Source organism: Lithobates pipiens, unplaced genomic scaffold, assembly GCF_037356315.1.
Source record: "Lithobates pipiens isolate NorthernLeopardFrog02 unplaced genomic scaffold, aLitPip1_a1.2 Scaffold_1, whole genome shotgun sequence".
Lineage (NCBI taxonomy): Eukaryota > Metazoa > Chordata > Amphibia > Anura > Ranidae > Lithobates > Lithobates pipiens.
This window is the reverse complement of record NW_027507685.1, coordinates 78811214-78832068: the sequence shown is the minus strand read 5'-3', so window position 1 is coordinate 78832068 and position 20855 is coordinate 78811214. Positions and strand designations below refer to the sequence as shown.

Here is a 20855-nt window from a genome sequence, read left to right as displayed (position 1 = left end):
TCAATAATGCCCCGGACCAGATATCTAATGATAATGAGATTCCTACACTTTAATGACAATACCCAGTGCCTTCCCCAGAATGACCCAAATTTTGATAAACTTTACAAAATTCGGCCACTAATAAATTATTTTTCTCAGATTTTCCCCCAGTTGTTTACCCCAGACCAACACATATGTGTGGATGAGTCCCTGATAACATTTTCTGGCAGGCTGGGCCTAAAGCAATTTATTCCCCCCAAAAGGGCCCGCTATGGAGTGAAGATGTATAAGTTGTGTGACCGAGCCACAGGGTATACATATTCCTTCATGGTATACAAAGGGAAGGACACCCAGCTACATCCCCCTAATTGCCCCGAATACATCGGATCGAGTGGGAAAGTTGTTTGGGAACTCATAAACTCACTCCTTGAGAAAGGCTACCATCTGTATGTGGACAATTTTTATACCAGTTTACCCCTGTTCCGCAACCTCCATAGAAAGCAAACTCCAGCATGTGGCACCGTAAGAACGAACCGGAAGGGCTTTCCTCAAAGCCTCGTCAACAAAAGGCTAAGAAAAGGCGAAGCGGCGAGTTTACGGAACGAGGAAATTTTGTCTGTGAAGTGGAGGGACAGAAGGGATGTCTACATGCTTTCTTCGATCCACAACAACACTTTTGTTGAGATCACCAGGAGGGATGGCCCAATACAAAAACCCACTTGTATCCATGAGTACAACATGTTCATGGGGGGTGTCGACTTGAACGACCAGATGCTCGAACCCTATCTTGCCACGAGAAGAACATACAAGTGGTATAAAAAAATTTCAATTTATTTCTTTAATTTGGCCATATACAACACGTATGTAATTTATCGTAAGTCCACAGAAAGACCCATACCCTTCCTTGGCTACCAGGAGGAAATCACCACTGCCCTTATATACCCCAACGGCCCACCACAAAACATTCGATCCAATGTAATTAGCAGACTCTCTGAACGCCACTTTCCTGATAAAATCCCTCCCAGACAAACAGGCCGAAGACATCAGAAAAAATGTCGGGTGTGCAGCAAACGAGGAGTGAGAAGAGACACCACTTATCATTGTGCCCAATGCCCTTCCCAACCAGGCCTCTGCATAGGTGACTGTTTCCGCCGTTACCATACTTCAGTGAATTATTAGTGAAGTATGGTAACCCTAACCCTCACTTCCTGCCATTTACCTTCAAACCCCTTATGCCTCTGCTTGCTCTGTAACTGACCCTGGCTTGTTATTCGACCACGCTTCTGCCTACTGATTTTGTACATACCTCTGCCTGATCTGGAACTGACCCTGGCTTGTTATTCGACCACGCTTCTGCCTACTGATTCTGTTTATGCCTCTGCCTGATCTGGAACTGACCCTGGACTGTTATTCGACCACGCTTCTGCCTACTGATTCTGTACATACCTCTGCCTGATCTGGAACTGACCCTGGACTGTTTGACCATGCCTTTTGCCTGCCTCTTGGACTGATCTTGTACCCTCTCAGTGGACTAGTGGGATTCATAACAGGGGTCTCACATATGTGAGGGGCTCCAGAATAGTTTTTTTGGATGAAGAAGACAATTTCCTTTGTTTTCTCATTCCTAGATTAGGGTCTGGAGACTCGGAGGCTTCAAAGAGATTTGGGTGGGCGAAGCCTCTACCCCTATCCCCATTCTGTCCTGAACAAGGCCCTACTTCTGCCTGCTGCCTGTAGGACCTATACCATCATGCCTCTGCCTGTCGCATGAACTGACCACACCACATGGATGGACCATGTTCCTGCCTACTACCAGGACCAATATTTTGGCAATGCTGACGATCTCTGCCTGCACTGACCTTGGACTGTATATGGACAGTATCCCTGCCTGCTGCCAATATTGACTATGGACAGTATACCTGCCTGTTGCCTGGAAAATTGTGTTCACTTTTGCTGACCAAGTCCCTTCCTGCTGCCTGGACCAGTGCTATCATCCTGTGGACAACTGTGCTGCTAAAACCACAGGTAATCTTTTGTTTACTCTTTTCTCGGCAGAATGTATTTTGGGGTGTAATTCTTGGTATGTGCATGCTATCTGTCCCTGGAACACCTGATGGTGTTCCTTGCATGTTGGGCCTCTGTATGTGGCCAAGCTGTGTAAAAGTCTCACACATTTGGTATCGTTATACTCAGGAGGAGTAGTAGAACGTATTTTGGGGTGTCATTTTTGCTATGTACATGCTATGTGTTGGAAATATCTTATAAATGGACAACTTTGCGTAAAAAAAAATGCGTTTTCATTTTTTTTCCACATTTTCCCAAAACTTCTGGGAAAAAAATGAACCATTCAAACGACTCATTATGCCTCATAGATTATACGTTGGGGTGTTAGCTTTCCAAAATGGGGTCACTTTGTGGGCATTTCCATTGTCCTGGTGCTCCAGGGCCTTCAAAAGTGTAATAGGTGGTTGAGAAATGAAATGTGTAATTTATGCTCCTAGAATGCCTGATGGTGCTATTTCAATATTGGGCCTCTGTATGTGGCCAGGCTGTGTAAAAGTCTCACACATTTGGTATCGTAATACTCAGAAGGAGTAGCAGAACGTATTTTGGGGTGTCATTTGTGGTATACACATGCCATGTGAGAGAAATAACCTATTACATTGAAAATTTTGTGAGGAAAAAAAAAAAAAAAAATCTTCATTTTGCAAAGAATTGTGGGAAAAAGATGACATCAAAAACCTCACCATGCATCTTAGTAAATACCTTGGAATGTCTACTTTCAAAAAATGGGTCATTTGGGGGTATTTGTACTTTCCTGACTTGTTCGGGTCGCAAGAAATGAGATAGACCACCAGTAAATCAGATGTGATCAATTTGTAGACTCTCTAACTTTTACAAAGACCAAATAATATCCACTAATTTGGGTTATTTTTACCAAAGATATGTAGCAGTATAAATTGTGGCCAAAATTTATGAAAAAAAAATTATAATTTGCAAAATTTTATCACAGAAACAAAGAAAAATGCGTTTTTTTTCCAAATTTTTTGGTCTTTTTTCATTTATAGCGCAAAAAATAAAAACCCCAGAGGTGATCAAATACCACCAAAAGAAAGCTCTATTTGTGGGAAAAAAAGGACACAAAATTCATTTGGGTACAGTGTTGCATGACTGAGTAATTGTCATTCAAAATGTGAGAGCACCAAAAGCTGAAAATTGGTCTGGGCAGGAAGGGTGTTTAAGTGCCCAGTAAGCAAAAAGGACCCTTCAGAGGTGGTTAGAGCTCACTCAACCAGGGCGATGTCTTCTTTTTGGGCAACGCATGCAGGAGTGTCGCTGGAGACAGTATGCAAAGCGGCTAGCTGGTCATCCCATCACAGGTTCTTGAAACACTACAGGATGGTTCCATCAGCTCTTACTACAGTAGAGTTTGGGATTAAAACTATCCAAGCTTCTATGTCTATTGTTAAATAAGGACTAAGTTTGCAGCATTAAACCCTCCCTCTCAAAAGCTCATTATTTATGATTTATCATATGTATGCTGCCATGTTGGTGTCTGCAAAATGGAAAATTGTATCAAATACCGTAATTTTCCTTTCCTGACGCCAATACATGTCAGTATATGCACCCTCCCTCTGATCTTTGTGCTTTATATGGAGAAGGGAGGAGGTAGCTCTCAGTTCTGGGCCGTCTTACAGAGTGGGCACACCTGGGCACAGCCCAGAGGCCCCAGATGCACATGGGGCCCCATCAAGGCCGGTCAGATCTAGAGCAAAGCTATTGGAATTGGGGCAGCCATCAGGGGGGGGGGGGTACAGCCCACATTCATGTATGGCATCCCAAGGGACCCAGATGTCTCAAGCAACGCGGGCACCCAAGGTATTTCCCCCCGCTGCCTGTAGGGCATTTCTGCCCATCTCCCCCGCAGGCTTCTAATCATCAGCACCTGTGAGGAGTGACCTTGGCGTTGCCACGGTAACCAGGAAGTGTGAAGGAGTGGCCTAAAGTATAGAGGGGCTCACAGCCATGGTGGGACAGCTCCTTGTGACCAGGAACAGGACTGAACCTGGGGGGGGGGGGCACCTGCTGGTCTTATCTGTGCTCCGACAGATTGCTTACATGCCACAAAGCTCATCCCTGCAGCAGATGGAGCAGATGAGGAGCGGAGTTCCTTCCCCCGTGCAGATGCCGGTGAGTAGTTGTGTCTGTACACACGTGTACTAAGTGGAATGTTATGTTACAGGTAGTGTCTAAATTGCTTTGATATCTCACAATTTATGTATCTCCCCTCAGGTAACGTTTCATGTGGGTCTGCTAATTATAGAATCTGTCCTGTTAGACCACTTTCACACTGAGACGTTTTCCAGGCGTTTGTGCGCTAAAAATAGTGCCTGAAAAGCGCCTGTAAACTGCCTCTTCTGCAGCCCCAATGTGAAAGCCCGAATGTTTTTACACTGGAATGATACGCTTGCAGGACAGGAAAGCTGTGTAAGGGGCTCCAACATTTCTGATGGCTGCCCTGATTGCCTCCGCTCTGCTCGCTATCACACACAGCCCAACCTCCTCCTAACCCCGCGCCTGTGATAGACAGAATGCTGGGATGTGTTCTGTCACAGGCGCGGGGTCAGGAGAAGGTGGGGCTCTGTGTGACGGCGAGCAGAGCGGAGGCAATTTCATATAAGCTGTAACAGCGTGCTATTCTTGCTCTGTGATCCCCGGCTCTCCTCTTCCTCCAGACCAGTCAGGATCCCGCCACTCTCTCTTTCTCCACCATGGCGAGGCTGCACTGTTGGGCACGGTGAGGCTGCGATGTTGGGCACGGCGAGGCTGCGATGTGGTGCACAGTGAGGAATTATACTTTAATTCTTGAGAATGGGTGCGAAAATTGGGACAGGCTTGTAGGAGCCCCAGTGCATTACTTTGCCCAGGGGCCCATGATGCTGTTAAGGTGGCCCTGTCTCAGTTAGACCCCTTTCACACTGGGGTAGCGTCGCTATTTTTAGCGGCACTTTACTGCCAATTTTGCGTAAATATTCAGCCGCTAGCTTTTTCTCCCCGCTAGCGGCCGAGAAAGCGTTAAAACCACCGCAAAGCGCTACTACAGCAGCGCTATGCCAGTAGTATAGCCGCGTTGCCCCATTGATTTCAATGGGCAGGAGCGATGCATACACCACTCTAAAGATGCTGCTAGCAGAACTTTTTTTACCGTCCTGCCAGCACACCACTCCAGTGTGAAAGTCCTCAGGGCTTTCACACTGGAGGCACAGCAGCGGCTCTTTCAGGACGCTTTGCAGGCGCTATTTTTTAGCAATGTAGCGCCTACAATGTGCCCCAGTGTGAAAGGGGTCTTAGACTTTTATGGAGCTAAACAGGTCCTGTGGGTGGATATAGGAGTGGAGCTATATCGTATGTATGCGGCGTCAGGAAAGGAAAATTACGGTATTTGATGCAATTTTTCATTTTTTCACTCTTTTTCCAGTGATCGCTGACCTGCGACCAAAATGTATTGTGACCAGTGCAAAGCAGGATCCGAATTTCTCTGACTTTCTTCGAACCTTAAGTAATGTGGTTTTGCTCTTCCTTTTATTCTATTTCCAGATATTTCCTGATATTTTTGTATACATTCTATACATGACACAATAATCCATTCTGTAGAAGCTACCAACTAATATCCTCTTCATTATCAGCTGTACAGCTTATACTCACATGTCTTCCTTTTCCAGATGATGACGTTGATGGAAGATTGAAAGTGGAGATCTTTCTGTTTCCTCGAATGGATTTTGGTAATCAGCCTTGCGCAGGCCTCTGTTTGTATCCTATGTCCGGATATAAAATGTCAGTCATTATCTGTTCTGAAGTCCCTTGTCTCTATTTAAAAAGACAACACAATAGAGGAAGAATGATAGCAGAACTTGTGATCTCTGTAGACGGCATAGAAGCTGTGAATTTTTAACACATTACTAGAAAGTTTATTTGTAGGGGACAAAGACTAATATGCAGGATACAACTGCAAACATTCCACTGTTAACCTTTACTAAACTGATTGTAGAAACAGAAATATGTGCACTATGGATAATGGTGCTTTCCAATTAAATAAAACTATCTGCAGGTATACAATTTTAAGTAGAGCTATAGCTTTTATTTTTTTTATTTTCATTTAGGGTAGAGTAAGGAAGGGTTAGCACTCCTGTCAATGTTTATTTTTTTTTCCCATCTGTGTCTCATTGGTGAGATTTCTCTTCACTTCATGTCCTGTAACCAAAACAGGAAAAGAAAGGAAACAAGATTAAAAGAATAGGTGTCCCTATTTTAATATTATTCCTATAATACTGTTTTGGGGACAACCCCAGGCAAAGCTTTGACACTTCCAGGTAATGTTAGAACTTACCTTCTCTCTCCAGTTCCACCACATTTCTATTTATCAACAAGTCAGCCTATCATGATGGACTGGTAGGTATGTGATGGGGTGTGACAGTGCAGGCAAGTTCCAACACTACTTAGATGCGTCAGAGTTTTGTCTGTTTTATAAAGACCAGCATTCAACCATAGAAAAGGTGGAACAAACTGATGCAAGTATGTGCAGGTGCCCTTGGGTGTCTGTACTTTTATATATGCTATCAGGGTTGTAAACATACAGTATCTGACAAAAGTGAGTACTCACTTTTGATGCCAGCGGTTTAGACGTTAATGGCTGTGTTTTAGAGTTATTTTGAGGGGGCAGCACATTTACACTTATACAGCCTGTACACTCACTACTTTACATTGTAGCAAAGTGTAATTTCTTCAGTGTTGTCACATGAAAAGATATAATAAAATATTTACAAAAATGTGAGGGGTGTACTCACTTTTTTGAGATACTGTATGTTCTATAATATGTATTAACAAAGAATATGCATGAGAAGCTCCAGCAGGTTATGAAGATGGCCAGATAAATCCTTTGTCAAGATTCTCATCAATGTATTTTCGTAACTCCTCTAGATCAAGTTCAGAGAGTGGGTAGATTCTTCTAAAGGGGATTTCTGTGGCAGGTAAAAGTTGGATAGGACAATCGTAAGGTCTGTGAGGGGGAAGAGTGTTGGCATTCTTTATGTTGAAAACATCCAGATACTTATGATAGACAGAAGGCACACGTTTAGCAGTTTCAGAGTCCACGTTGATGCAGAGGAGTGGTTCTGCAGAACTGAGTGTAGGAAGGAGAAGAATTTCCTGCAATAGTCGGAATGGAAAGACACTTCCCCAGCGAACAAATTGATGAGGGGGTTATGAGCCTTCAACCAGGATTGCCCAAGGATAACAGGGAACTGAGGGGATGCAATGATATCCAAACGTAAGAATTCCTCATGCCCAAAAGCTGTAAGACACAAGATAGGTGCAGTCTCTAGAGTGACAGGTCCAGATTTGATGCCTGAACCACCTGCCAGGTGAACTGAGCTGTTTCTTTTTTGGCACCCAGGGGCAGTTCATGCATGGCTGCGAAGGAAGAGTCCACAAAATAACTACAGGCCCCAGAGTCCACAATAGTTACATAGTAAGGTTGAATAAAGACACCAGTCCACCCAGTTCAACCTGAGTGAGTATCTACAATTGTCCCTATCCCTGTAGACTGCACACTCACATCAGTCCCTACCCTCAAGGAGCCCACAGAAACCAATTAACCTACCTGCATGTCTTTGGATTGTGGGAGGAAACCGGAGTACCCAGAGGAAACCCACGCAGGCACAAGGGAGAACATGCAAACTCCAGGCAGGTAGTGTCGTGGTTGGGATTCAAACCAGTGACCCTTTTTACTGTTGAGAGTGCTAACCACTACACCACTGTGCCGCCCTACAATGGCAGAAACAGTGAGAGTCTTTTCTTCCAGCTGAAAGGAGACTGGCAGTAAGGTGTGGTTTTGGCCGGGACTTAGTGCAGCAACAGTATGAGGTGGAGGAGAGGGTCTCCTACAGTGTCTTTGAGGACAAGTACGTAGAAAGTGTCCTTCATTGCCACAGTAGAAACAGACTGTTACAGCGACTTTGAGACCGTTCTTGTTAGGAAAGAGGAGATCTAGGAAAACTGGCATGTGGCACATTCTTGATGTCAGTGGCGTTCTTAGGCATGATAATGGGGCCCCGGAACGAGCAGGCATTAGATGGAGGTTCCCAGCTCTTTCGGACTGTCTTTTGTGCAGGCGGTGCTCAATCTATATAGAGATGAATTAAGTCATTCAGGGAGGTGGGTGTTCCCACCCTGGTAAGTTCATCTTTGATAGCTTCAGACAGGCTGAAACGAAATTGGAAACGTAATGCTGAGTTATTCCACTTGGTATCGGCACTCCACAATCAAAAGTCTGATACATAATCCTCCACAGGCCTTGAGCTCTGTTGCAAGTGGCTCAGCGTGGTTTCAGCAGTCTGGTGACGGAAAGGATCAGCATACAGTTGAGCCATTGCAGTGAAAAAGGAGTTTACTGAAGCCAGGATAGGGTCACGTCGCTCCCGAAGCTGGTGTGCCCAGGCCTGGGGTTCCTCCAATAGCAGAGAGATGAGGAACCCCACCTTCACTTCCTAAGTAGAAAATGTGTGAGGCAGCAGAGAAAAATAATGTTCACAGGCATTCTGAAAAGTCCTGAATTTTCTACGGTCACCAGAAAAACATTCAGACAATGGTACTCTGGGCTAAGGGGGACAAGATAGTTCAACGTTGGATACAAGTCATGGTTAGAGCAGCGGAATCCTTGACTCTTGAATACTCGGAGGTGGAAGCCAAGCTGGATACAGGCTGCAGTTGGTTGTCTAATTGAGAAAAGTCCATATGCAACCCTTGCACTGCATGAGAATGTGCGGTAACAGTCCGGCAGAGGGTTGTCAGAAGAGAGAGCTTCCTTTCAGATGCCATCATTGACTGACTGGTACTATCACGTATCTGAAGGGAGACTGAAATGACGAGGTCGGCCTCTCTTGTATATCCAGCCCAGGTCCCGCTGAGAGTGGAACAGAGGGAGCAGAGGGACAGGAGGAATATGAGTTTAAAGAGGCACTCTGCTTGGACTGCGGAACTGGGACATCAGGCGATGCAGTGTTTCTGGCAGGCTTTCAACAGGAAGTAGCAGCTGGTCACAGGGCCGTAGTCGCAGAGTCTCGGATAGCAGGGTTGAGCCAAGCAGGGTAGAGGAGAGAGGTCACTAGGATAGCTGGGTTCGGTAGCAGGCGGGCAGCAAGGTACCAAGGCATTGGGCAGAAGCAAGGTCAAATGGGAAGCTGGGATCAGGAATATAACAGAGTCCAGAAGCAGGGTCAAGGAAAGGCAAGTTCAGCAACAGGTATCAAGCAGGATAACAGCAGGATTGAGGGTATCAGGGAACAGCTGAAGACCAGTCTACATTAATTAGTGTTCAGGACACCCTTTAGATAGGCCGTCTGGCGGCAATTGACTCTAGGGACGCACTCCTGCGCGTGCACAAAGTCCGTTGCGCATTGGTGCCTATAGGCATCTGCAGTCGCCCGTGCACATGACGTATTCTAATGGTTCTCTTACAATGTACTTGCTTCAGTCTATAGCACTTAGGTTGGTTCCTGACTGCTATCTTCAAGAGTCACTTCTGTCAGTGACCCCACCCCTTCAACCTCTGCAAGAATGCTGGCAGCACTCATACATCTATTTCCCAAAGAGAACCTCTGGATATGACACTGAGCATGTGCACTCATTACTTTGGCCAACCATGGCAAGGCCTGTTCTGAGTGCAACCTGTCCTGTTAAACCGCTGTATGGTCTTGGCCACCATGCTGCAGTTCAGTTTCAGGGTCTTGGCAATCTTCTTATAGTTTAGGTCATCTTTATGTAGTGCTACAGTTAAACTTCCAGTGACCAGTATGAGAGAGTGAGAGCGATAACACCAACTTTAACACGCCTGCTCCCCATTTACACCTGAGACTTTGTAACACTAACGACACATGACACCAGGGAGGTAAAATGGCTAATTGTGTCCAATTTGGACATTTTCACTTAAGGATGTACTTACTTTTTTTGCCAGTGGTTTAGACATTAATGGCTGTGATGAGCTACTTTGAGGGGACAGCAAATGTACACTGTTATGGAAGCTGTAAACTCACTACTTTAGATTGTAGCACAGTGTCATTTCTTCAGTGTTGTCACATGTAAAGATATGATAAAATGTAAGGGGTGTACTCACTTTACTGTAGTTGTAAAGTGCTGCACAAATTGTTGTCACTATATAAATCCTGTATAATAATCATATGGAGGAGAATTGAATTCACAAATGTGTATCGCCTGAGGCCAGCCACTTCAGTGGGCTTGTTCTCACTTTAAGTGACTTCCTGTAAATCCAGGCTATCATTGACACACACCTTTTGACAGGGTGATATCATTTGACCCTGGGTTCACAGTACCGCTACACTGAACAAGTCTCGCACATCATTACACGAGCAACATTAAGCAGTGCAGTATTAAAGTAGAACTATAGGCAAAACTTTTTTTTTTTCATTTTGAATAACGTAAGGCAAGGTTATAACCCCTATAAGGTTTATTTTTGCCATCTTTGTCCCAATGGGGAGATTTCCCTTCACTTCCTGTCTCATAGCCAGACAGGAAGTGAGAGGAAATACCTGAAAATTAAGGAAATCTCTTGGGGACCCCAAGGTCACTAGAACTAGTGTCCCCATTGGAAGATTTCCCCCTATTTTTTCTGGGGACAACCCAAAATATGTGATTTACTTTCACTGATAAAGATAAACAGGACAAATAAAGAGGATGAATCTCCCTAACGGGGACACAGACAGCGATAAAAACTGACAGGGGTCCTAATCCCTATCCCGTCTATCCAAAACGGAAAAAACTATTTGCCTTTAGTTATACTTTAAGGATTGCCCACTGACATAATTGAAGCTATTCTTTGACACCACAGGACTGGACAGAATTTGAGGTGTTAAAAAATATGAAGAAAGTAATTTTTTAATTCATAGGAGAGGGGTAAACCTAAGCCCATTACAAAAGTTCACCTCCTCCACTCCCTTCTAATTCAGTGCCTCTGCCTTACCTTATACAGTTCAGGCCCAGAAATAGCAGGCTACCAGGGAGCCTGGGCCAGCCAACAGGCAAGTGTAGTGAGGGGACTTGGTAATACTTCTATGGTAGCAGCAATGATGGGGGTGAGCAGGAGAGTCAACAGTAGGGTTAGTTTAATTTTAAACTAATTGTAAATTGTATTTTTTTTTTAAATAACAAGCGTGGTATACTTACACGCTCTGTGCAATGGCTTTGCACTGAGCAGCCCTTGTCCTCTTCTCTGGTCCCCAGCCGGTGCTCTTGGCTCCTCCCCCCCTGCTGAGTGCCTCCATGACAAGCCGCTTGCTATGGGGACTCTCATGCAGGCTTGCTCCCAAGCTGTACTCTTTGTGTCCATTAACACACACATGGTGTGGCTCGCCCTGCCCCCTACTTTTTCCTTACTGGCTGTGATTGACATTGGCTCCTGCTGCTGCATTTGAGCCAGTAAGGAGAGAGAGAGAGCGATGCTGCTCTCATGCACAGTGCTGGATCAACATAATTTGAGGTTCTAGCTCAGGTAAGTATAAGGGGGGCTGGGCGAGAGCTGAACACAGAAGTTTAAAAAAAAAAAAAAAAAAACTTCTGCCTCTAAAACCACTTTACACTACATAGTTCAGGCACAATATTGAAAAATATCTAATCCCAAGATATGTGCTCTAAAAAAAACACTGGCAATTGTAGTGAGGGGACTTTGTAATACTTCTATGGTAGCAGCAATGATGGGGGTGAGCAGGAGGGTCAACAGTAGGGTTAGTTTAATTTTAAACTAATTGTAAATTGTCCACGAGCGTGGTATACTTACGTGCTCTTGAAGTTGTGGAAAGAGAGCCAGCAGACAGGCAAAACTTACCACATGATTGGAGATTTTTCAACTGTTTGACCCATTCCTATTGAGATGGAGATTGCCATGGATGATTATTAATCCTTTGGGGTTGACAGCACGGTTGCCAAACATGAGAACGTGAAGCAAATAGATTCAGTGAGTTCAAACCTGATGAGGGAGTGGTGGCATGCACTCGCGGTGTGAAGATTTGATGTTTTCATGTACTTAACCACTTTTCTGCCTATAGCAGAATGACAGCCGGGAAGTGGTTCTGTTATCCTGACTGGGCGTCATATGACGCCCAGCAGTCTAACATGCTGGAACGTGCGGGGGCACGCAGCTTGGCGAGTGCGGCATGACCAATCATAGCCGATTATAGCATGAACCAGTAAGTTCTGGTAAATGGCATTCCTCGGTTTACGCTGACAGGGAGAGCTGATTGGCGGCTCTTCCTGTCAGAGGGGGGGGGGGGGGGGGGGGGTCTGTGCTGATAATCGGCACATTGATTATTTGCACAGCCCCATCAGATGTACTAACATAGCCATAGTTGCCAACTGTCCCGAATTTCCCGGGAATAAAGGACCTTTGTCCCGATTTAATTTTGTCCCGGGAAATTCGATTTGTCCCCGTTGTTTTTTCACCGCCCGCTAGAGGTCCGTGGCCGTTGGAGACAGTGTCTCCACGGGCCGCCATTTTAAAGAAGACTAGAAGCTGGTCTTCAATAGAGATGCTGCGATGCCGCCCACCCCTGCTGCCAGTGTCTGTGAAGTGCATGGAAGGTGGGCAGCGCCGCAGTTTAAAGTCTTTCCATGCGGCAACGATGGTGTCTGGAGGATGTCGGGGGCCAGTGAGTCTGGATGTCAGGGGCCAGTCACAGTCTGGATGTTGGGGGGCCGGTCTGGATGTCAGAGGGGGCCGGTCTGGATGTAAGAGGGGCACCAGATGTTAGGAGGACTGATGGGGACACCAGATGTAAGGAGGGGCTCCGCTGATGGAGACAGATGTGAGGAAGGCTGCTCTGATGGGGCACCTGATGTGAGGAAGGGTGCTCTGATGGGGCACCTGATGTGAGGAAGGCTGCTCTGATGGGGCACCTGATGCGAGGAAGGCTGCTCTGATGGGGCACCTGATGTGAGGAAGGCTGCTCTGATGGGGCACCTGATGTGAGGAAGGCTGCTCTGATGGGGCACTTGATGTGAGGAAGGCTGCTCTGATGGGGCACCTGATGTGAGGAAGGCTGCTCTGATGGGGCACCTGATGGCATCTGGTGGCAGGCAACGTGGCTAGTGACGCGCTCAGGGCTCCCACTGATTCTGCATTATGGTGAGTTGAATGATTTCATTTTATATTACAATGTAATAATAGAAATAATGCGCTTCAATCATCCTGACACCATAACAATCATGGCGCCGGGATGATTGAAGCGCTAACACCAGGTATTTGGAGTATCTTTATCTGCTGCTTGTCAAACTCTGGAAAACACATATATTGCTATTGTGGTGTAGGATCGGGGGCTGCTGTCCCTCTACCCCACCCCCCTCCATCCCGCATTCATGTCAGACTCTAACCACACCCATTTGAGCCATGCCCATGTAAGCCACGCCCACTATTTACATAAACCACCCCCATATTTTGCTGTGGCGTGCTGTGCGCACCGCATTTTCACCTTTTCCTATGCCACACCTATAACCGCATGCCCCGATCCCTAATTATAATACAACTCCGCCTACTGCCAAAAAAGTTTCCAAATTTTTTTTTTTACAATGTTGCCAACTATGCACAGCTGCCAAAAAGGTGCCCCCTCAGGATCGTCTGTCAGTGCCCAATAAGGTGCCAATGTCCTACAGTACAGTACCTCACCATCAGTGCAGCCTATCAGTGCCCATAAATTCTACATATCAGTGCCTCCTCATTGGTGCCCATCAGTGAAGGAGAAAACAACATTTTTTTAACCGAAACAAAGAAAAACTATTTTTTTTTTCAAAAATATTGGTCTTTTTTAGTTTGTTTAGAAAAAAAATATTAAAACCCCAGTGGTGATCAAATACTACCAAAAGAAAGCTCTATTTGTAGGAAGAAAATGATAAAAATTTAGTTTGGGTACAGTGTTGCATGACCACGCAGTTGTCATTCAAAGTGCGACAGCACTGAAAGCTGAAAATTGTCCTGGGCAGGAAGGGGAGAAAGTGCCTGGTATTTAAAGTGGTTGTATACCCACTTTTTTAACTTTTACCTACAGGAAAGCCTATAATAAGGCTTACCTGTAGGTAAAAAAAATATCTCCTAAACCTGTACGGTTTAGGAGATATTCCCCTCGGTATGCGCCGCTGACTGCAGCGACGCATGCGCACAAGGGGGTTCTCTCCGTGAAAATCCGGCAGCGCTCGTCCGGCCGGATTTAAATCTCCCGCGCGCATGCGCGGGAGTGACGATATCGCGGCTCCGGCCACTCACAGCGCCGGAGCCGCGATACCCGGAAGAGACGCCGAGGGAGCATGTCGGCTCCCTCGGCGTGGATCGGGCGAGATGTCGGGGCCTCGTTCTAAGGTAAGTATTTCATAATGAGCTAGTATGCGGTGCATACTAGCTCATTATGCCTTTTGCTTTGCAGGTTTTAAAAAAAAAAAAAAAAAATTGCGGGTTTACTACCGCTTTAAGTGGTTAATGATCATTGAATTACACCTGTGGCAAACTTTGGCACTTTATTTTTATTTCTACATGGTCTTTTTATATGGACTTTTGTTCTCTTTACCTCTCACTTGATGCTTTTTATTTATGGTATATTATTTTTAGCACATTGTCATTTTGTCATATTATTCATATTATGCAATTTAGCACCACTGCTATTAGAATCTTGTTTATGTGAATGCACTTAGTTTTATATTGAAAAATAGTATGCTAAATAACATTGGGATGAAGTTAAAAGGTAACGTAAATGATCATGAAAACAAACCATGAAACGTGACTGCTGTGGGTCATAGATCCTCTTGCATTAGCTTTCATTTTTGTAAAAGCGCACCAATATATGTCTGTTGCTCCCTCCTAATGACCATACCCCTGTCCTGTAATGTTGTAGTATATGAGGAATGACACTGGATTGCTGTTTAGGATTGAGACAATATTGATAATGAATTACTGTCTGTATCATCCACAGCACTGCCTATCTGTAAGCAACGGATCCTCACAACAAATTTCTCATTGCTGCCTTCTAACCTCACTGAGTCCGAGAAGATTATACATCTCTCCTCTATCATTCCCTTTGACTGCCCTCTTATGGTGAGACCTAAGAAATTGTACTACTGCCAGATGCGCACTGCATAAAGATCACAATATTGTCCAGATGTGTTTTGCTATAAATCTGTTGCAGATTATAGGCATGCATATTTTTTAATGAGTAAAGTTGCCACGTCTTCTGACCCACACTTCAATTACACAGGTTTCAGCCTGGCAGTGCCACATGAATTTAGTAGAACTGGCAAACAATAAACTAAAATGATAAAAGAGGTATCCCTGCGCTATCGTAAATAAAATCTATTAAACCTCAAATATGGTTGCAGCCAAACACCGACAGAGGTATAAACCCTACCACTGAAACATATAGCGAAAAATCTAATAAATGGTGCTGCGCTCCCTTAAACCAATAAACTAGATAAATTAATCCATAAAGTGCTAACCAATAAATACATAAACTATCTGTGAATAAATTCTGATTCCCGTGACAAAACGTGATCAGTGATTAAAGTGACTAGTGCAAGAAAACATTCCAAACAAATATATATATATATATATATATATATGTGCAAAAATAAAAAAACATTCGCAGACTCCAAGACTTCTATAGGTGGACAGCTATACAGGTGAAGGCTTCCAGCCGGACACCACTTCTGTATAGGTAGGATCACTGGTATTCAACTATTTGCAACACGAACAGTTCTCCTTACCCCACACTCACTCACTATGAGTCTTCACTCAACGAGCTCCCAGCCTTTCACCAGACTTCAGATACACTAGCCACTGGATCTCCTGAGCCCCTCAACTGTTAGCACTCAGTATCTTCCTCAAGTGTCACCCCGGCTTCCTTGCTGGGTCCCTGGATTGGCACTCAGACACTCCTTAAGCTTCACCCCTGCTGACACGTTAAGTCACTGGCTTGGCACTCACTGATGTTCCACAAGCATTACCTTTGCTGTCCCGCTGGGTCCCTGACTTGGCACTTGCTGAAGTTTTCACACTTCTTCACTGTCCCCAGCTGCCAAGAAGTCTGCCCTGGTACTGGCTTCAGCTCACTCACAGTGGTCTCTGGTAACAAGGAGGATGGTCCCTTAGTGGCGACAGCTTCCCCTCCAACCATGACTGGTTCTCTTGCCAGTGGAACCGTTACTTCTGGTTGGACTTCAAGCCCGCAGTCCCAACAATATGCTGCTCTCCTGCTTCTGGATAGGCCCTCAGACAGCCTAGCAGCCAGATGTCCCCAGGATAGGCCTAAGGCTTACGGACTAGCAGCCTGGGACAACATAACACACCTCCAGGCCAAGGGACCCAAGAAAATCGCTACCCATTAGCTGAGACACCCCATTCATTCATAATCTGTCCTTGCTATGCCCTTGTCTTATCCAATGTCACCAGATACCCAGCCACTTGGTAACAGAAGAGAGAAGTGCAGCTATTCCAGAATAAGTGGGAAATCAATGTACTTTAAAGCTCCAGACAAACTGCTAAATACACATTAGAGCTGTGTGGCATGCCAAAATATTTGTTTCTCTACATCAAGTCCTGAAATTTTCACACCTCTGCCATACAGCATAGGCCTTCTTGGCAGGGAATGGGCCCTAATCCTCTGCTGCAGATAAACGTTTGCTTACAGTTCACTTTGTTTTCTCTTGTGTTAAGTAGGGATGAGCTTAGAAGTGTTCAGATCCTAGTCTGGACCGGTCTGAACTATCTCGTCAGGAAGCTGTCACTGCACCCACTTGTCACAAGTGACTGGGGCATTCCCCACCCCACAGGCACACCCCTTGTATACATGTTTGGGGAATGCCTGGGCTGCTTATGATTGGTGATACGCAGGAACAGCTTCCTGGCAGGATATCCCAAGTGGATTTGGACTAGGATCTGAACATGCCTGAGCTCACCCCTAAAAATTTTTTTTCATTTTAATCCCTTTTTATTACATTTCAAACACCAAATTGACATCCATTCTCATAAAACATAACAGCCATAATGTGTAGTTTACCAAGAGAAAGCAACAGACAAGGTTATAATTGTTTTTATCTTACCCTTTATCTACCCCCTAGCTCCGCCCCATCCCACCCCGCAGATGCACACTGCGAGTACCGATTTACTCCAATCGAGTTGTTCCTCGTTTGATTGGGAGAAAAGAGACAACGGCTAAGACAGGGGGAGGGGGGGGGGGGGGTTCACGACCCAGCTAGAAGGTATACCTGGGAGGGCAGGTCGAAAAGGAGTGGGGAGAAGAAGTTCTTCCCTCATCCTTCCACCCGACCCCCTCCCCCTACCCTCACGGGCGAGGCGTCAACAGGGCGGAGGAACAGTTTGCCCCGCCGGCACCCCCCCTCAAGGGACAGCCCATCTCATTCAGCCAAGGGCTCCATAGGCCCCCAAATTTCTTAAAATTATTTTGCTTAACATACATCACCCTCTCGCACCAAATCATAGAGCTAATGGCTTCAACCCATGACACCGGGGAAGGGGGAGTCTTAGCCTGCCAGTTACATAGTTACTAAGGTTGAATAAAGACACCAGCCCATCCAGTTCAACCTAAGTGAGTGTCTACAATTGTCCCTATCCCTGTACATTGCACACTCACATTGGTCCCTACCCTCAAGGAGTCCACCCACAATCTAAGGTCCCCATTCATATACTAGGGCCAATTTTGGACAGAAGCCAATTAACCTACCTGCATGTCTTTGGAGTGTGGGAGGAAACCGGAGTGCCCGGAGAAAACCCACGCAGGCACAGGGAGAACATGCAAACTCCAGGCAGGTAGTGTCGTGGTTGGGATTTGAACCAGCGACCCTTTTTACTGCTAGGTGAGAGTGCCAACCACTACACCACTGTGCCACCCCAGCTCAGTCCAGTGCTATTAAACACCTGGCCTGGTATAAGCATCTTAATGCTGCAATCTTTGTCAACGATGGAATTCTACCCTCTTCCAGAATTCCTAGAAGACAGATCTTGGCCTCTGGCTTCAGTGTGGTCTTAAAAATTCTATTTATCCTCTCAACTATTTCTATCCAATATCTAAAAAGCTTTGGACATTTCCATACCATATGGAGAAGATCCCCTAGTGATTTACATCTGGGGCATTTGTCCCTAGGTATCCTGCCAAATTTACACATTTTTTGAGGAGTGTAATATGCTCTATAGATAAAGAGCAAATGAGACGCCCTTTGTGAGGGGGATATTGAGACCATGCTCCCTTGTTCTAGAGTCTTCCCCCATTGTTCCTGAGTTATCGACCCTACATCTCTGTCCCACCCCTCTCTACTCTTATCAGATCCTTTTCCACTTAGTTTTATCCCCGAACTTAGCGTATAATTTGAAAATCAGGCCTTCCACTGGCACTCGTTCAATGATTTCTTGAAGTAGAGAAGTTTTTACCCTTTCAATCGTTAAGGACCTGAACTGGGCCTGAATTCTGTGCCTGATCTAAGTATTTCTAAAACGCCCTACTTGAGATATTAAATTCTCTCCTAAGGTCTTCAAATGATTTCATAAAATTACCTCTGTATAGTTGAGTCAACCTACTAATTCCCTGATTTTCCCATTCCAGAGGTTTTTCTATGCTTGTTATTTCGACCAAATTCTTATTGTGCCATAGGGTGGTGTAGTCACTCCCGTGGTATCCCATCAGCGACTTTGTTACCTGCCACACTCTTCTCATTAAGTCGCTAGTGGGACACCTATGGACAAATGAGTCTCCAGTACCTCAACAAGAAGGTTGTGGGGTGTTCCCTCAATCACCATTTTATTGCTAGGGCTCTCACCCCCTAGAGTCTAACCCCCCACTAGGTGCTGGAGTTGAGCTGACAGAAAGTATAGTCTCGGTTGTGGAATTGCCACTCCTCCCCTCCTATCATCCCTAACATTAAGCAGAGAGAATACCATGATATGCTGCAGTCTTCAAACCACTGCTATTTAAGTTGTCTTCCAGTGGTAATGTGGCATTCATTTAGTGAATGCAATGTTGTCAAATCCAATGTAATTAGAATTTGAAAGCTATTGTACATGTCAATATATGGATTTCTCTGTCAAATAAGCAGTACTGGATGCAACATATTTTAGAAATCATAGAAAAATCAGCGCTCAGTGATGGAACACAAAGTAACAGCGGTCACTTAATCAACTGTCAAATGATAAGCAGCACTAATTAATAAATCTGTAAACATAAATTCACAGCCATAAAGTGCAAATATGCAACAGTGATTGTACATACAGAGCAACCTTTAGAGAAAAACTCAAATCCATACATGAAAATTCATATAACTCAAACGTGCAAGAAAATTTGTGCAATGATGAGCTGAAGGCCTTATAGTAGCCAAGGAGTGGTCCTGACAGACTACCATGCCAGCAATAAGGACTATTCCAAGATCTCCTCTAAAAGAGTTCAGCTTTAAATCTATGCAACACATCTGTTGACTGCGTTGGGGAGACATCACACACGCTTCGCTGCCCTTTGTGGCGATACAAGAGCCGACAGCTTGCTGGAACTCTGAATTGTGGAAGTCCAATCTGTGTTGTTTATTACCCGTGCTGAATACAAGTCATGTGAAGGTACTTCTTACTACTTTTAGAAAATAGTTTGTTTGATGTGCTTCACTATGGCAGTTTTATTTTGTAACATTTTGAGCCACACAATGGGATCTGTTGCCAAGTGAACATCGCTTTTCGTTGGATGACTTATTTTAATAAATGCGTATATGACCATCATAACTTATGGTCCTACACATTCGGTAAGAGGCGTACGCGAACTGTTTCTTGCTGGTGGTGGATCCCATTCCTTTTTTTTTTTTTCTTTATTTAAAGCGAGTTCCACCAAAAAGAAAATTTTTTTTTAAGTCAGCAGGTACAAATACTGCAGCTGCTGACTTTTACTATTAGGACACTTACCTGTCCAGAGCACCCGCGATGTCCTCACCAGAAGCCGATCTGTCCCTCGGCTCCCGGGTGCAGGAGCCGGCATTTTCAGTAAGGGAATTGGGAAGTGAAGCCTTGTGGCTTCACAGCCTGGTTCCCTACTGCGCATGCGCAAGGCGAGCTGTGCATTCCGAGTGGTCTTCTGGGACCTGTGTGTCTCCCAAAAGAAAGCGGGGGAGATGGAGGAGGGGACGGTATTGGCGTAGATTACTGCGGATACTGCAGCAATCTTTCGCCGGAAGTGGAAGAAAATACCTGGATTAGACCGGTATCTGCTTCCCCCTCCCCCTGAAAGGTGCCAAATGTGACACCGGAGGGGGGGGGACTGGAAAAGCGGAAGTTCCATTTTTGGGTGGAACACCGCATTAAGGTATGCAAAATAACAATGTAGTACAACTCGACAGTTTGTTCTTAATGATAACCATTACCGGTGATCCAAAAAGCAAATACAAACAGAGGTATAAATGCAGGATTGAAGCTACAGGCCAATATCCTTCCAATAAAATTCACTGCCTAAAGGCTGTGGCATCCACGGTGCATATATCCTGTATTGTGAAGAAAGTCACATAGAACACATCTGTCATGTAGATACTGAGAAGATAGCGCATAATGGCAGGCACATAACTACCATGAGGTGGGGGGGGGGGGGGGTTAAACCAAAACCTCATATAGTATAAGGCTATCGTGTCCGGGCCCCAAAGCAGCTGCATTAAAGGTCCACGCATATCGGGTAGCTTTTTTTTTTTCTTCTTTTTATTATGAGAGGAAGAAATACGCACTGGGGTTGATTTACTAAAGGAAAATCGAATGTGCTCTTGGTAAAGGGTAGTTGTATTCTACAAGTGCAGTT

The 20855-nt window shown here is 45.1% G+C and overlaps 1 protein-coding gene across 1 annotated transcript in view; it reads left to right on the top strand.

Annotated features, from left to right (window-relative positions):
* Positions 1 to 20855, top strand: part of MSH5 (mutS homolog 5) — a 360046-nt gene that overhangs the window by 87501 nt on the left and 251690 nt on the right. Inside the window, exons 3-5 of the mRNA XM_077460730.1 lie at positions 5459 to 5539; positions 5703 to 5762; positions 15003 to 15124. Of these exons, the coding sequence (XP_077316856.1) occupies positions 5459 to 5539; positions 5703 to 5762; positions 15003 to 15124 (263 nt within the window). The remainder of the gene's footprint in view (positions 1 to 5458; positions 5540 to 5702; positions 5763 to 15002; positions 15125 to 20855) is intronic.